This window comes from Embiotoca jacksoni, unplaced genomic scaffold (assembly GCF_022577435.1).
Source record: "Embiotoca jacksoni isolate LCO1_2020_lvr unplaced genomic scaffold, fEmbJac1.0.p SCAF_28, whole genome shotgun sequence".
NCBI classification, from domain to species: domain Eukaryota; kingdom Metazoa; phylum Chordata; class Actinopteri; family Embiotocidae; genus Embiotoca; species Embiotoca jacksoni.
In genome coordinates, this window is record NW_027185379.1 from 5,189,404 (window position 1) to 5,206,611 (window position 17,208).

At 40.1% G+C, this 17,208-nt stretch overlaps 2 protein-coding genes across 2 annotated transcripts; one reads left to right on the plus strand and one right to left on the minus strand.

Annotated features, from left to right (window-relative positions):
* Positions 1-4,198: 4,198 nt before the first annotated feature.
* ywhag2 (3-monooxygenase/tryptophan 5-monooxygenase activation protein, gamma polypeptide 2) lies at positions 4,199-10,549 on the minus strand. Its single transcript, XM_069161329.1, has 2 exons — positions 10,336-10,549; positions 4,199-7,518 (listed from the first exon to the last, which is right to left on the minus strand). The coding sequence occupies exons 1-2, from the start codon at positions 10,420-10,422 to the stop codon at positions 6,862-6,864; spliced, it is 744 nt and encodes a 247-aa protein (XP_069017430.1). The 5' UTR covers positions 10,423-10,549; the 3' UTR covers positions 4,199-6,861.
* A 1,374-nt stretch (positions 10,550-11,923) lies between these two features.
* Positions 11,924-15,246, plus strand: LOC138205360 (RIMS-binding protein 2). Its single transcript, XM_069161330.1, has 5 exons — positions 11,924-13,258; positions 13,542-13,698; positions 14,085-14,206; positions 14,309-14,380; positions 14,467-15,246. The coding sequence occupies exons 1-5, from the start codon at positions 13,037-13,039 to the stop codon at positions 14,530-14,532; spliced, it is 639 nt and encodes a 212-aa protein (XP_069017431.1). The 5' UTR covers positions 11,924-13,036; the 3' UTR covers positions 14,533-15,246.
* Positions 15,247-17,208: the final 1,962 nt, after the last annotated feature.

Genomic DNA, 17,208 nt, shown 5'->3' on the forward strand with positions numbered 1-17,208 from the left:
AGTAGAAACAAAACAAACAAAAAAATCTAATTCAAAATCATAATTAAATCAAAGCAACACCCACTAAGGTAGTCCTGCTTAACACTACTTATGGTCTATCTAGCTATTAGTGTAACTTGTAACCGTGTATAACTTTACCTATTGCCAATCCACCCACGTCTCTTGGAATTAAAACAATTTTTACCACACAAAAAAAACTATAGATAAATCTTTCATCATAAAAGGAACACCAAGTAAGTAGTCCATAGGTTACATTAAGATTCACTGCATAAATAAATAATAAATAAGTTTGAGCACACGTGTCTTATTTTGATGTCTGTTAATCTCCTGAAGTGGGAGGCCCTGAAACAACATGCGGTTTGACGTAATAGTGATGAAGGAGTGGAGTGGAGAGGGAGGACAATTTTAGTCTCATCCTTTACAAACTTCACGCAACTCTCTGTAGTTAGGAATAATCACCTCTGGTGTTCAAAAATGGAAAAATGAAAAAGCCTGTAATCAAATAATTAAATGAAAAGACTGCAGTGTTGTGTGCTGCAGCCAAAATGAGAGGTGTAATGTACCCCAGAATGTTTTGGGACGAGTGCTGCTAAAATAGTCTCTTGAAACCTTCAGCTGAACGTTGTGGCACTTTTTGATAAATAATACAAAATCTCAATGTTGGCCTGAATAATTCATTTCGCAGCAGTCATGCATAACAGCTGTCTTTGTACCCCGAAAGAGCCAGCAGCTTTCCGTGTCGTATCATAACTTAATGCTGCAAGAAAACATTATAATCACACAGTGGAAAACAGCAGATGTCCGACTCCAACGAGTATTATGTGTGTATTTGATGTAATTTAATGTGTTTTGATGAATCAGGCTTTTTTTTAATGTGAACTCTTTCCATCCATAAAGAGGCAGATAGTCTCTATAGTGGAGAGGCTGTCAAATTGATGTCTCTGGTCTACTCACTGTCTACTCACAGGCTGCAGGGAGGCCTATTTATAGGTCTGTCTCTGTTCTCGGTCCCCTCTTTCTTGCCATCTCTCTTTGCTCTCTCCTTCCTTACCTCTAATGGGTTGATATTTCTGGAGCTGTACAGCTATTATCTTCTTTTGCATCTTTGAGCCGCAGATCACGTTGAGTCGGATCATAAACTTTTCAAAATCCGACGTGTCTGTGTGGGGAGCTGCTCAGAAACACATCCCTTACCTGTCTGGTATATCTTTGCTGAAGAACGGTGATTCGATTCAGCATTAATCCGAGTTTTTATTTCTAAAACCTGATTGGTCATGAGCTGCCATGTTTCAGCTCCTGGCCTCCAAACCCACAGAGCCGTCAGTCTTTATCCATCCTGGTTTCTTTCAAGAAACGTCTCAAGTTTTAATTACTTGTGAGTCCGTTTTCAGGCCGTTTATTTGATTGCTGCTGCTGTTCACAGAGCTGCCACTTTTGCCCCAGAGCCCTAAAACAGTATTGTGGTTTGGTTTATGTTGAATTGTTCAGCAAGGACTGTGAGAAGCCAGATTAAAGGCCTTTTAAAGGCCTCAATATTCTATTGATACATGGACGCCAAGCAGGCTATTAACATTTAATGATATATATATATGTTAAAAAAAAAAGTTAGGTGCACAGTTTTTGTGAGTTGCTGCATTCATACAGCCCTGTATGTACCGTGGACATGAGAAAAGTCCGTATGAATGATGTCGTAACCCAAAACTTTTTATAAGCCCGAAGCTGCGACGTTTTTTGCTGATGTCTACAGAAATGCCAGAGGCCATTCAAATACATTTTTAGTTGGATGTTAAGCTAATATATTGTAATTTTGGTCATGTAGAGCTTTTCTTCATAACGTGCCTATGTCTCAGGAAAATGTTGATATTTTCCCTCTGTGCCTTTGCATTTCCTGCATTACGTCCCGTATGTCATCCACTAAATTCACTTTTCCAGATTAGTTTTCTGGAGGTCCATCATTAATGAGAAAATAAGTCTCAAAAAGCTGTGTTTTTGGGGGGGTGTCTGTTTGATTGATTCGGTTACAGCTGTCAGTGGGCGGGACGTAGTATCATCAGGTTCCCAATCAGATCGAGTCAGATCCACCCAAAACTTGCCCAAACAGGCGACGTTTTGACCTTCTATTTGCCACATTCAGGCACATGGCTGACTTTCTTTTAGCCCAATAAAGTTATGGGGGCTTAAAGGACTAGTATGAACAAAAAAAACACTCTCACGGCCGCACGATATGAAGCTACAGCCAGCAGCCTTTTAGCTTTGCTTAGCTTATCATTGCATAAAGACTGGAAAAAAGGAGGAAGCCGCCAGCGTGTATCTCCCCAAAGGTGACAAAACTGGTCTACAAGCATGTCTAACTAACTTGACTTAAATCTTGGTTGTTTAAGCCACATATAGAAACCACCCTTTGTTCATGTCCCAGCAAATAATCGTAACAAACAAGTTAGAGACATTTGGATGCTTTTGATCAGACAGAGTAAAGCTGTTTTTTTCTTTTTCACTCTTTATGCTAAGCTAAACTAAACTCACTGGCTGCTGACACAGCTTCTTTATTTGCCAGACAGATTTAGGAGGGATATTTTGATCTAAAAGAGGAGGAGATGTGTGTGAACTACCTCTGCAAACTTGAAGGAGCTCACTAAATTCAGAGAGGACAAAAATAACCTACCTGTATCATCTTCAAATTGCACTTGGCTTCCACAGTTTATTTTTAATCCGTCATCAAAGATATACTTTCTTTTATATCACCCGGAGCTTTTCAATGTGACGCTGTCTGAAGTGGCCATTCACTGATGCTAACGAAGAGTTTGATCTAATGATTTAGAAGGCATTTTCCTCAGGGTGACATAACTACGGCTCAGTGGTAACTTGTGCATTGTCATCCTGCCTTCAGGGAAATAACGCTTCATCTGATGAGACCGAGCGGTATTTGAATAGGTGGAAGTGAAGCACAGCGGAATAATTTTCTGTTTCCTGTAGATGTGCCCTTTATAATTTAATCTTCTCCAGGGATGTAGATGACATCAATTATATAAACAATGTAATTGAATGGATGCTGTGTTTGTTTAATGAAGACGAAATCAACTGTACGTCATTCCATGACAAATACCTATTTCGTTTTGCTCTGATTTGAAAGAATTTGTCATGAAAAGTACTAAATTGAATTTGCAGCTGCTGTAGATTCAATTACATGTCCATCAGCGAGCCCCAATGTGTTCTGGGATGTATAATGTCACCAGCATTTACCAATAGCCATGACGCCACTGTTCCTGAAAGTGTAGCAGTGCATTAAAACACCAGCTTGAAGATCGGTTGGTGCTGAATCCTACCGCCTCCCGTGTGCTTATAGCGTTCATTTTTTACAGGATGCAATAGGTGTCTGAGCAGTGCAGCAAGGAGCCGGTGGGATACTTATTATAGCCCTAGCAACAGGAGCGGGATTGGTGGGTGCGGAGAGTGAGCCTGTCAGCTATTGGCTGGCGAGGAGGACCTTTCAAAGCACAGAATTTCATCTCATGAAAGGTTCAGTGCAGCAAGCTGCAGCAAAGAGGCTGCAGTCTGCGGGTGGGCGATCCAGCAGCTTGCCAAATCAGCTCATCAAGCAGCGCCAGGTTTCGACTGCCAGTTTGAAATACAGAGATACCCATAATTACCGAGATAAACTCAACCTTTCTGTGACAAAACAACAGGCAGGTGACTTTAACAGGCTAATAGAGATGCTGATTCTCCAGCCCTTGTCCATCCTGAGATGCAGGAATGTTATTTTTAATGTAGCTCTCTGCCTTGATCATAAAACCTGTTGTCTTTTAACGGAGTATTCTTTGATCTGTGCCCTAATTTAGTTAATGATTAGCGAAGTGGCCTTAAAAAGAGCCTCATTTAAGACACACTGTGGTCGCTGTGTGAGCTGGCAGCGTCTCCGCACTGCAGCTAATAGCCTCCATCTCAAATGTTCAGCTACAGACGCTCAACACATACAGTGCACATACCCATCCAGATATGGACGCAAACACTCACACATACCACACACACCAGATATGTGACCCACGAAGGGTTACACAAGGTCTGCGGGACTTCCTGTATCAATGTGTGGGCAGAAATGTCGACTACCTGTAAGTTTACAGAATGACAAGGAATGACGTGTGGTGTTTCTGGTATGACAGCAAATGGCTAGATTACAGCCAGAAATGAAAATATAGAAAAATACAGATAAACAAATAACTTTAATGGGCAACAGATGGCAACCAAAAATTCCTCAGAGCAATACAGTTTGTATCCCATTTTCAGCTATCGTCCACCCAACTCTAATTTCCAGAAGGTCAGCTCTTCTTTGATCAAATTCTTGATTAAAATTTTATTCTTTTTTTAACCTCTGATCTTTGAAGGTTTTCATGTCACAGAAACAAGGATCAACATCCAAAATAATGAAAACTTAAAAAAGCACGGAGAAGAAAAAAAGAAAAGACAAAGTAATTAAAAAGGAATACAACAATGTATGCATTCTTGGCAATGAGTGAAAATCTCCTGATATGGTTTTCCAAAAAATATTCCAACAAAAAAAGTGAGAGAATATTCGCTTTCCACTCGTTTCTACACACACACACGAGAAAAAAATTGAAAGATTCGACTCCATTCTAATATTTATAAACCGTGTGAGCAGATTAGGATTTCATGCAATTTAACTGGCGAGCCTTCAAGACTGTCAACTTTATACTGCGTTAAAAATAAATCAAAGCAGCTGTGACACACAGTGTGAGCTCATGGAGGCTGACTCATGCCGGTGACATAATTGGCATACATGAACAAGGTTGTGTGACTGACCTTAAGGCTTTTGGTTTCTCTCTAGGCCATCACACCCAAAATAAAAAATAAAGTCCCAAATACTACCATCTGTTAGGAAAAATAAACTGCCATCTGTATGAATATATTAATGTAATAATCTATAGAACTAGCAGCATTATGACGATAAATCCGTTCAGCAGCTTTCTGTGCTCCTAAGCAGCTTCCTAGTGTCTAAGGTTTGTTCTGAAGACGTGCAAATCAATAACCACCTCTCTTGACTTGCCTATGCTGTCCTTCTGACTGTATTGGAGTGCATTGGTGTTGATTATTCATATCTATGTGCTGTACAGACAGCAGACACGTAAAAGTGAGGAACCATTGAATTGAAAATAGAACTTCTTGCAAACATGCTTGCAGGAACTTAAAATAGCGGCAGGTAAATCATTTTTCCTGTTAAAGGTTAACTTGCAAATGAGGCATATTAAAATGATACAGGCACAAAAAGAAAAGCACGTACTGTACTCAGGGCACAAAACGAAGCATCAAAACATTTTTTTCAGTGAAATGGTTTTCCTTAAAAACAAATTTACTGATGGGTGACGATACAACAATACACTAGACCACCACGGAAATGGTGCATGTATAATTAAGTCATATTCTTTTTTATTATCATAGCTATTATTTCGGTTCTTTGTGCAACTGCTACATAATGACTCACATTCAAGATATTTTTTGTCACTCAGGAACAGCTAAAAGGTATAAAAACAAACAAACAAAAAATTTATACTGTCAGAAATAAAATATGGTCCATGTTTGTGAATTCATAACAGAAATATTGAGCCTGGAAACTTCACCATTAGTAAAACTGGATAGCATGACAGAAAAAAGTACTTAAATACTGTTCAAAGAATAAAATATATCATAGTCATACTTCAATGTGACAAACACCAGCTGGTAAGATTAAGTGATCACTGGTGGGTTTTTATCTTCCTTTTTTTTTTCTTTCATTGACAAATTAAATACACATATTGCATGTCACTATAGCAACGCCCATTACAGGTCAATTTTTACGATCACCATTTTGGTATAGCAAATCAAAAAACCATAACAAAATGAAATAAATTAGAAATTAGAAATCAACATCAGACCAAGCCTGTTTTTCTCAATCATATGAATACTTAACACCCACAGTATAAGTTAATAAAGTCAAGCTACTGTATATAAATACATCACCAGCATGCACAATATTGAATAATCGATATTATTGTTGTCATCATCTTACACTGAAGAAACAGTATAGTAGGCAAGTGCATTTAATAAAACAAACACAGAAGTAAACCACAAACTCTGAAGCTGCTTTTATTTTATTTTTTTGTCATTTTTTTTGTTTTATATCGTTAAGTCTCTGCCTTTAGTAATCTTCACCTCCAAAAGAATCGATGGTTCCAGTGACATTACAGACTAATCTGTGCAATGCCAAATACACTTTAGATAGAAAGAGGGAAGTTAATTTAATCTATCCGGTCCTCATTTCAGTTTACTCGTGTGTAATTTATCCTCTCAAATTTAGGGGATTTTATCAGTAAAACTTTCTCTATTTGTTAGTGTGAGTTTAACATCAATGGCTTTCAGGGCCCTTTCTCATTTATAGACTACGACTGGAACCAATGCAAACTAGTTTTGTGAGGCATTCCCATTCAAGCATTTTCTCTCTCAAGTGACTCAAATGCATCTCTATCACGCAAAAACCAAACTAAGCAGCTTATCTTGACAGAACAAGATCAGTTCCTATGCCAGTGTGAGGCTGCCATTTCAATCCAACAACAACCACTTCAGGCTGATTGACTGACATATCAGTGGTTTTGGCAAATGTCAAAGAGAAAATCAAGAAGACGGAGGCCCCTTTCAACTGTATATATATTTCTATATATATTTAAACTAAGATTTAACCTCCACTCTCACCTCTCTTTTGATTCTTTTAACACATGGAAAAATAAAGAACTGCTGCTGCGGTAGTATCATCGGCAAAAGCGGCTGCCAAAGTCCACCGGCCCTTCATATTTTTTTTCGAAGTGTGGCTTCTCTTTAATTGTTGCCCTCCCCTCCCTCGTCATCCTGCTGGTCACTTGTCCACAGTGTCAAGTTGTCTCGGAGCAGCTGCATGATGAGAGTGGAGTCTTTGTAGGAGTCCTCGTTGAGGGTGTCGAGCTCGGCAATGGCGTCGTCGAAGGCGGTCTTGGCCAGATGACAGGCCTGCTCCGGGGCGTTCTGGATCTCGTAGTAAAACACAGAGTAGTTGAGAGCTAAGCCCAGGCGGATGGGGTGGGTGGGCTGCATGTGCTCCTTGCTGATCTCGTGAGCCTCGTTGTAGGCCTTCTCCGACGACTCCACCACGGTGGCCCTCTTCTCCCCCGTGGCCACCTCGGCCAGGTACCGGTAGTAGTCGCCCTTCATCTTCAGGTAGAACACTTTGCTCTCGTGCTGCGTTTCGCTGCAGTTCTTGATCAGGAAGTTGTCCAGGAGGTTGAGCACGTCCTGGCACACGGCCTCCAGCTCCTTCTCAATCTTCTCCCGGTAGGCCCTCACCATCTCAATCTTCTTCTCATTGCCGTCAGCCGAGGTCTTCTGCTCAATGCTGGAAATCACCCTCCAGGAGGAGCGGCGGGCGCCCACCACGTTCTTGTAGGCCACAGACAAGAGGTTCCTCTCCTCGTTGGACAGGGCCTCGTTCAGCTCTGTTACCTGGAACGAGGAGAAGATGGACCGTTTAATCGCCAGTTTACGAGAACGAGCCTCAGAGAACCAGACTGCAAAAGCGAATCAATACCACAGCATATCATTCGAGAAACAATCCATAAAAAATCGGCAACAATTTCTGACCAAAACAACAAACATTTCATGGCTACGGCTTCTCAAAAGTGAGGTGGTTCTGCTTTTATTTGTTTTCTATCATTGTAATTGAAATTGTAAATTTGGTTTACAACTATTTCAGGATGAGCAACATTTCAATTCCCAGTTTCCATGGCAATCCATTCATTTAGTGCACCCATAGCTCAAACTGCCACATGGACAGTTGATGCTCGTTAGTCAGAAACGATATTCAAGATAGTCGGTTGGGAAACGAGAGGTTAGGAGAGCTGGAGGTGGCTAAAATATTCCCACGAGCATTCGGGGGCAGCTGCACTGTAAGTGAAAACCATCACTGCACAGGCGGTTCACGTGTCCCAGTGACCTTCTCTCTGGCTCAAACTGACCTTCTTACCTGCCTGAAACGCGACGCCGTGACATCACTCTGAGTTAGACCGTTAAATTTAGACTTTGACGATCAGGAGGAGTCAGGTAGTTGTCAAAGAGGCTATGTATCTATAAAGAGGGTGATACTACTCAGGGTTATTGGATTGGAAGAGCAACTTGTGCTGAAACATGGCCTCCGTCAGATCAATAACTGAAGAGAAACATGTCCTTTAGCTTTAACAAAACCTTGAAGCATTTTTTTTTTTTCATCTGAAAAGCTTCACCTTAATGTGCTAATAAGCTGCTTCTGACATTCTCTGCTCAGGCAGAGGAGCACAAAGATGGCGCAGGCTCTCCGACGTCACAGCGAGCGGAAGGAGAGCAGGGTTCAACCTATAGAGACGGAGTGGCCTTCGCTGTGCCTGTCCAAAACTGCCACACAAATCCAAAGATCCCATTTGATTGCAGGCGACAAACGTGCGGAATTTACGGTCAAATGAGGCAGATTCCTGTTAATCCAATGACTCAACTGCTCTTTTCTTAAAGGAAACTAATGGGTCACAGCTGACAACCATGCCAGCTGGACTGCATTTAGACATATGTACGTATGAAAATGATACAATACCTCATTGCTGGGTTGACTACCACGATACTCATTTAAAGCTATCAATCAGTCGTTTTACATGTAATTAATTTAAGCAAAATGTCACTCCTGTCAGCTTCTAACACAATCTCAGATCATGTAAGTTAAAAATCTTTTGTCTCTGGGAACTTGGGAAGGGCATTTTTAAAATGATATTAATTATCAGGTGCAGCACCAGCATTTCCACATGCATTTTTCATGAGGAAGACAAAAGCGACGGCCTGTCGTTTGTCATTTTCTGGCTGCAATGGCAAGGGATTCCCTTTGATCGGAGAGCACACACCCCTGCAAAAGGGCCCAGTTTGGACCGCACTGACACGGCAGATTGTTTAAAGGGAAAGGAATCCCTCCCTGCACTCACATCATCCCACCTCCTGCAACCAGACACCCTTGATGACAAACGATCCACAGGGGCTCGTTCCATCTCTCCCGGGGAACGTAAGACAAAATGTTCCTCGGTTTAAAGATTTCAATCGGTGTGTGAGCTCATGCAGGCTCGGCTGAGACTCCCAGGATGCTGCTGGTTCCAGTATGAGCTGGTGTGACACAGCAGTTTTTTTTTAACCCACTGGTGAATCCAGTTCCGAGAATTTCTTAACCAGAGAGCCAGAAAAAAAAAAAAAAGGGCAGATGGAAAAGCAGACAAAAGGCTCTCTCCTCAGGACCAGCCAATAAGAGCTGAGGAAGCTATTGTGAGGCTGGTCAGCCATGTCATCCACTTCATACCACTTACTCAGGGTCATCAACCCAAAATGACTTGAAATTTCTGCCAGATATCAGCTCTGTCGCACAAGCAGCACATGCACTGATTGAGACATAAGGATACATGAGGAATAGAGCGAAGGAGAAGGTAGAAAACGAGTCTGTAATCAAATCTGATCATATTCACTCCCTGCAATATGACAAAGACTATTCTAGAGAGATTCTGCTGCCTCCTACATTTGTTTAGAAGAAAGATCAGCTCTTTTTTGGAGCATTTTCTACAGAAATCATGCTCCAATGAAGGCTCTCAGCGTCATATACTGGTATTAAAATGAGCTGTTATTTATCATTATTATTATTATTTTAATCTATGTGACAAAGAGAAGAGGAAGAGGAGGAGGATGAGGGAGCAGCAGTTGATAGGCATTTTCCCGAGCAACCTCACATGGCTCCCAGCAGCAGAAGCTCTTATAAATTCAGCATAATGGAGGAAAGGGAGGTAAGGGGGGAAAAAAGCAGCAAATGCAACACATCAGAGCCTTTATGTGAAACGAGCCTCTTATTAGCAGAGAGATGAAGCTCGGGCCTGCATGCATGTCATTGTAATATCCCTTCATGGAAGCTTGGGCGACAGAAAGGCACCGCCCAAGGACCAGACGATTTGGACTCAGAGAATGTCAGAAGCAGCTTGTTAGCACATCAAGAAAAGAAAAAAACGGGCTCTGAGCTGTCGGTGGATTGGCGACAAGACAATAAACACATTAAAAATAATTTTCCAATGACGCCTGGTTGTAGTGCAGTAATAAGGAGCCGGGTGTAACCTGCAGATTAACAGCCAACATCAGTCAAGACTTCGGGACGCGCCTTTTACGCGAAATGAAGCAGCGATACAACATCATCCACACACATCCAAGTCATAAGAATTACCTGGTTGTTTTTTTTTTTTTTTTCTTTTTTTTTTTTTTTTTTAAAGGACTTACCGATTTCATAGCAGCTGCCATATCATCATATCTCTCAGCCTGTTCAGCCAGCCTGGCTTTCTGCACCAGCTGCTCGCGATCAACCATGTTTTAAATGATATTTGGCTGCTGTGTCGAGCTGCTCTACTCTGGTTTTGGGGATGAAATGACTGATATTTTAAATCGCAATGCAGTGAAATCCTACGCGAGCGTAATGCTGCAGCTGTTCCCTGCTGTCTGTCTGAGCTCCTTGTAGACGGGACACCCTCTCCTCTCTCCTCCCTCCCTCCCTCCCTTCCTCCTCCTCCTCCTCCTCACACACTCTCCCTGGGCTGCGTCATCACTTGGAACGGTGGGTGTCTGTGCCAGTGATGTAACACTCCTACATGGGAACCAGAGGGCCAGGCCTGTGGGACAGACGGGAGCAGCGCTGGGCTAAAGGTCTTATGGGAAATGGAGTCCTCTGTGGCGGCTGCAAGCTGGAGACAGAGGCCGGGACAAGTTGATTGACTATGCATACATACCTGGCACAAAGGTAACTGTTGTTTCTCTAAAGATAAATAACCTACTCATTCGTTGTTTAAAAACACCTGGTAATTGTAACTTACTGTCTATTATTGCAGATAATGTAGACTAATGGGGAAATAATGGGAACAATTCCAAACTTGCCCGAGAATAATCAGGTTTTAAAGATTTCTTCAAAGTCAAAGTAATTCACTGATAGTTATCATTACATCTAATGGTACATAAGAAAATGAACTGTTTTTAGCTAATTCGGTGTACATAACTACCTGAAATGAGGAAAAAAAAGTCTCTTAACGAGGCTTAATTTGCTGCACACAGTGTAACACTGTACGTATTAAAAGTTTATTTTTGATGTGTACGCTTTGATGTACTGACAAGTGTCACTGAATTACTTTGGGACTGAAGAAATATTTAAAACCTGATAATTCTCAGGCAAGTTCTGCAGCGTTTCCATTCCTGCTCCAGTGCAGGCTGTGTGCTCCAAACTATACACTGTAAGCCTCGTTTTTTAGCCTTTTGTTTAGATTTATGACACTGAAGTTTGCCAAATTAACCATTAACTGTTTAGTCTTTATTATGAAATATTTTATTAGCAAAACTATCATGTAATATAAATCATCATCTTATGTTTAACAAACCAAACTTTCTGCTACTTTATTCTTCAATTTCACTACATTTCAGTGGTAAATATTGTGCTTTCTCCTCCCCTACATTTCTAGTTACTCTGAAGATGACACCTCTACAAAAAAACTTTTAAAAATAACACATTGTAATAATTAAACCAGTGGTCTATATATAATAATATATCAGTCAGAGGGACCAAACCAGCACTTCTACTTTAATACATTTAAAGTATTTTAACTACATTTTACTTTAATGCATGACTTTTATTTGTAATAGAGTATTTTTCTGCTGCTGTATTGGTACTTTTACTTAAAGGATGTCATAACTTCTTCCACCACTGCTGTTAGTCTTTGCAAAACCACAGCTCCCTCCTCTGGCCAAAAGGGAAAATTAAAGTGAACAAGTGTTATTCTTTAATTTAATTTAACTTTTTTATTCCCGTAAAGAAAATGTGTAGCTGCTCGTCACAACCATCATGACACACAGAAGAACAAAAATCTGCTAACCACGTGAATTAAAAATAATCATAGGATATAAGCTTAAAAACTGTATTTGAAATTATATAAAAATTTAAAAAGAAAAATCGATCTAAAAGTCAAACAAAACAATGAGATCATACAAAAATCACATTAAAAGAAAAATACATTTCTGACATTTAAAAATAATAATTCACAACTAAAGGGGAACACAATGGAAATGTACTCGATGCCTGTACTCGATGCATTTTTCAAAGATCACTCTGCTTGTGGAGATTGGTTAGTGCGGCTTCCTGTTTCGATCGAGCGCAAATGAATGAAGGAGATTATCATCTGCTAACCCAGCCAGAGGTCAAGACAGGTGGTGATCACTTTCCGTGGCACGAAACTGGGTCAAGTCATGTTCGGAGGAGGAGTAGACAGGCCAAGAAACACTGCGTCATCACGCTTAAAAAGGCCTGATGTTTGATGTTATATTGTCTTTACAGAGTGAAATCTTCCTTTATCATATATTGCTTTGTGTGGTTCCATTATCATTTTATCTAAGAAGGAAGAAGTGAGGACTATAAGACCAGAGCTAATGCAAAAATATGATAAAACAAAATGATAATAATCATTTGAACGTACGCTCACAGTTCACAGCTTTAAAATAAAGGTTTTCTAAGAGGATTTTTTTTATTCCTCATGAAAAGTAAATCCAAATTTGTTTTAAATCCGGGGTTTATAACTCTTCTCTGCTTTTATATTCAACTACTGGGATTTGTTTTTTTGTATATTTAAATATATGTTTCCATGTCAAAATATTTCACATACTCTTCATGTGTTTTAGAAGCAGCATTTGTTTCCTTAGCAAATTGCTGCATTTGAAACAAAATATGCCTTTTTAAAAAAAACAAAAAACCTTAGTGTACATATAGCTGTGCTGCAGTGCACCAGCAGTGCTGAACTAATGGATCTATCCACTTGCTTCAAAGAGGATTACAGCTCCTTCTGCTTACGTTCGTTACCTCAAAGTAGGATGAGGGCAAGGAGAGGTTTGCTGTCCACAGCAGCCATCTGTCTGCCCAGTGGACAGTCGAGCGCTCACGCTGCTGTAAATGGAGACGGGGCTCCAGTTGGATGTTCTGATTTACCCAGACGAAGTGAGGCTCGCCACTCCGGAGGAGCTCGGGGAATGGGAGCTGGAGACGGCGAGCCAGGTGTCCATACAAACCATCCGACTCTTTGTGGCACTTTACCCATACAACCCTGCTGCGATGTCTCCCAACCCCGAGACGGCTGCAGAGGAGCTTCCGTTTGTGCCAGGCCAGATTATCAAGGTGAGAACAACATTTGAGAGCTTCTCTTGGGTGTTTGAGTAGTTCACCTCATCTCTTGAAAAACTGCTTTGAAAGAACATGACGGTGTTTCCTGTTAGTTTTAAATTTAGGCCAGCTCAATGTGCCTCAAAGCTTTGTTCATCATATCCTGTCACTGTTTTCAGCAGATTCATGTGATTTGCCGCCTTTTTCACTGCCGCGGCAACATTCAAATATACATACACTCATTATTTTCCTTCTAAAATCCAAAATAAAGTGATAAAACTAACTGTGTTTTTTTTAGGTGTTCGGGGACACAGACGCTGATGGTTTCTATCACGGTGAATCCGGTGGTCTCTCTGGTTACGTGCCAAGCAACATGGTGGCTGAAGTCTCGATTGACGACGAGTACCTGAAGCATCTACTCATGCAGCAGGGATTCCTCCCCGTGGACCACACAGGTATCAACCCTCTGTTTCTGCAGGAAACTGATGTTGCACACAGACAGAACAGTAACAATAATTACTTCATGGTGTTATTGTTAAAGGAGGCTGAACAAATCAGTCTCCGGTGGCTCGGAGTTCATCTGTGAGAGGCTGTTTTCACCGAGCTGCTCCTTGTAGGAAGTTTATAAACAATACAACAACCCATAACATGAAGAAAAAGTCATTTTATTAAATGAATCACTTCAAAATGTAAAAGAAAATAAACATTTCTTTCAGTGCCCATACAGGGACGTCATCTCTTTCAGCAGGTGTCTGTCCAGGTTTGATGCTTTCACTGACCTTTGTGTATGTTGACTCTCTGTTTTAAAGTTTCAAAGGTGATTGCGTCTTTCGTCCCACAGGTATGTCTTTAACGTCAATCCAGAGCGACGTGGCCTGTTTACCTGACGATGTTGTTGTTCAAAGAATGGTGGCCTTATTTGACTACAATCCCTGGGAAAACTCGCCCAACATGGACAGTGACGTGAGCACGACGACGTCACATAAACTACATTTTATAAAAGTTAAAAAAAATAAAACAAATTTTCAGTTTTATACAAAGTGACTCAAACTGCTTCTCTTCCAGGTTGAACTCGACTTTCGATCAGGAGACATCATCTACGTGATGGGTGACATGGATCAAGATGGATTTTACTTTGTGAGCGTCCTCGCTGCAGTTACAACACAATGATTAATGCACTGACGTTTGCACACAAGCGTAATTAACTTTCATCTCATTTATAGGGAGATCTGCATGGACGACGAGGTTTGGTCCCTTCGAACTTCCTGCAGTCGTTTCCCTGGGAGTAGAAGAGACATGTGCTAACACATGTTTGCTACACATGCCAAGACAGTAAAAAAGGAAGCTGGTTTTATCTTTAAAAACTAGTTAAAAGGACATTTTATGAGTCAAAACATATTTTTTAAATTTTTATGTTATAGTTTTGCGCTGCATTTGCTTTAGAGTTCATGTTAAAGAGGCAAACTAACTCATGTTACATGTATCAATCAGCTTTATTGATGCTTTATAGTTAAAAGTGCTCTTGTCATACATTTGTTAAATAAGTCCTTTATTGAAAAATTCAAACAACAATTACACATTTTTGGGGGCAAAAGAAATACAGAAAATATACAAATAACATATTTTAAAAATCAAACACAAAAATTGTAAAAGTTTTTTTATTTGTGCGGCTTCATGCACTTTCAGTATGCACAGAATTCACAAAATGAAATACCAGATGGCAATGGATAGATAATTTTAGCCTTAATAATACACTCAAAGTGTATTAATATAGTTTGTCCATTTTTGCCTTATAGCCTGTTTTCATATTTTCTTTAACTGGCTTGTTTCATGTAAATAGAAAAAAGAAAAACACTTTTGTTTTCTAGTTTTGCAGCAACTTTTATGTAAAAAAAAAAAAAATCACAACAGAAACTTGGGAAACAATTAGTGTTTAAATCATGTAATAAATTCAAGAACTACAAAGCAGAAACATGAAATAAAGTTGAATGTTACAATTACAATGTTTACTGGCTTTCTTTTAACTACAGACAACTTTCAGTTTTCACTGGTTATACTGCATTCATTTAAATAATGTTCTCCTCTGACAGGTTAACCTGTTAATTTGTAATAAATGAACTCAATACAGAATTGAATGAGAAAATCAAAAGAGTAATTGAGCAGGTGTTAAAACTTTCACACAGTCGGCCTGGTTTCTTCTTTTGTGTTCCTCTGCAGCCAACAGTATACTCATCCATAAAGTAGGAAACACTACACTGTGCAGTGAAGTTTAGTAGTGCTTTCTACTTTATGGGTGACAACACTGTACATCAGTAGCTTCTGGTCGCTCCATCGCAAATACTGAAGAACAATGGGGCGAATAAAGGCAGGTTCTCTAACATTATTTTATAACTTAGAGAGAAAAAAACACACACAAAACATTTGACAATTAAAATGAAGCTGACATAAAGTAGGAACTCCTGTATATTTGAGATTCTTTTAACTGGAAACATTAGAAGAATTAAAGCAGCAGTCATCAGTGTGAGGCTCTTACCAGCATTAGGACTCCAAAGAAGAAAGAAAACCCAGAAGTGAGCGAGATCTTTTTATCAACCCTCTCTGAGCCACGTGATTAACACAGGAAGAGTTGCAACAGTCACACACACTCACACTTACGCACACACACACACACACACACACCCACACACACACACACACACACACACACACACACACACACACACACACACACACACAGTGGTAAGAATAGTAGTTAAGTGTGAACATATCCCTAAAGCTACATTAAAGTATTTTTTGTTGTAAAATATGTATGTTTTTGTAGATTTAAAAATATATTTTTTAAATTTATTGTACGTATGAACCTGTAGCTGCTTAAGGTTGAAGTACTTTGAACACTTTCAGTTTTGATTTTACATTATATTTCAGAGTTTAATATATTTTTATGTACAATTTTACTGACATGTATTTTCACAACGTAGAAATACATTTTTGGAAGTGTACTTAGTTACTTTCCACATCTGCACACATACACACACACACACACACACACACACACACACACACACACACACACACACACACACACACACACACACACACACACACACAACCGCACACAAACACATGCAAATTCAAAGCCTGAACTCATGAGGTCCTGGCTGACTGCATCACTACTGAGTCGTGTGATTTCATCCCTTTTAAGGACATACAGATATGAGGTGGAACCTGCTTCTGAAGACTGAACCAGATAGATATTGATTTCAATAATAATTTATGTGTGGATGTGTACTAATTATCTCAAAACTCTTTTACCAATGCACTCTTGACGACTCTCTGAAATAGCAACATTATACAAGATCATAGTGAATGAAAGATTTCCAGCAGACTTCATGATTTTTCGGGCTCACTGTAGAGACGTTGGAGCTCTTAAAAGTTTTTAGTCATACAGGAAGTGTGGGTCTCTTCAGCACTGTCCTCAAACATGTCAAATATCACAACTGTGCATGTTTGTGTGTAGATTACAGGAAGAGCATTGCATCTCATTTATTTTTCTGAGAACTCGTTCACGCCTACATGTGTTTGACAAGATGAGAGTGGGGGATGGTGGTGCAGGTTTTTTTTTTCTATCTAGCAGCCAATGTGCAATATGCTTGCAACAACAGAAACTTTGCAAATAGCACAGAGACAGGTCTGTGTCCTCCATTGTCACGACAACCCAAACCTCAGAGTCACATCAACTGAAATAAGAGGAAGTGCGGAGGGGAGGGAGGGGAGGGAGGGGAGGGTGAGGCGGCAAGCACAAACCGAGAAAAGATGTCCTTGTTAGATAGAAAAGAAGAAAAGACAAGCAGATGGCAAAGAAGAAGAAAATAGCAAAACAGGAACTGACAAAACGTTTAATTTGCTGTTGGAGAGCAAACACTAAAAGGAAAACAACTTTTTCCACAAATCATGAACCTGTGTAG

Bases quoted from the DNA above. Each gene is read 5' to 3' on its own strand.
- LOC138205360 (XM_069161330.1), top strand. From the start codon at position 13,037: ATGGAGACGGGGCTCCAGTTGGATGTTCTGATTTACCCAGACGAAGTG. The intron at 13,259-13,541 runs GTGAGAACAACA...TGTTTTTTTTAG, and splicing joins TGCCAGGCCAGATTATCAAG to GTGTTCGGGGACACAGACGC. The intron at 13,699-14,084 runs GTATCAACCCTC...TTCGTCCCACAG, and splicing joins CCTCCCCGTGGACCACACAG to GTATGTCTTTAACGTCAATC.
- ywhag2 (XM_069161329.1), bottom strand. From the start codon at position 10,422: ATGGTTGATCGCGAGCAGCTGGTGCAGAAAGCCAGGCTGGCTGAACAG. The intron at 7,519-10,335 runs GTAAGTCCTTTA...TCCTCGTTCCAG, and splicing joins TGGCAGCTGCTATGAAATCG to GTAACAGAGCTGAACGAGGC.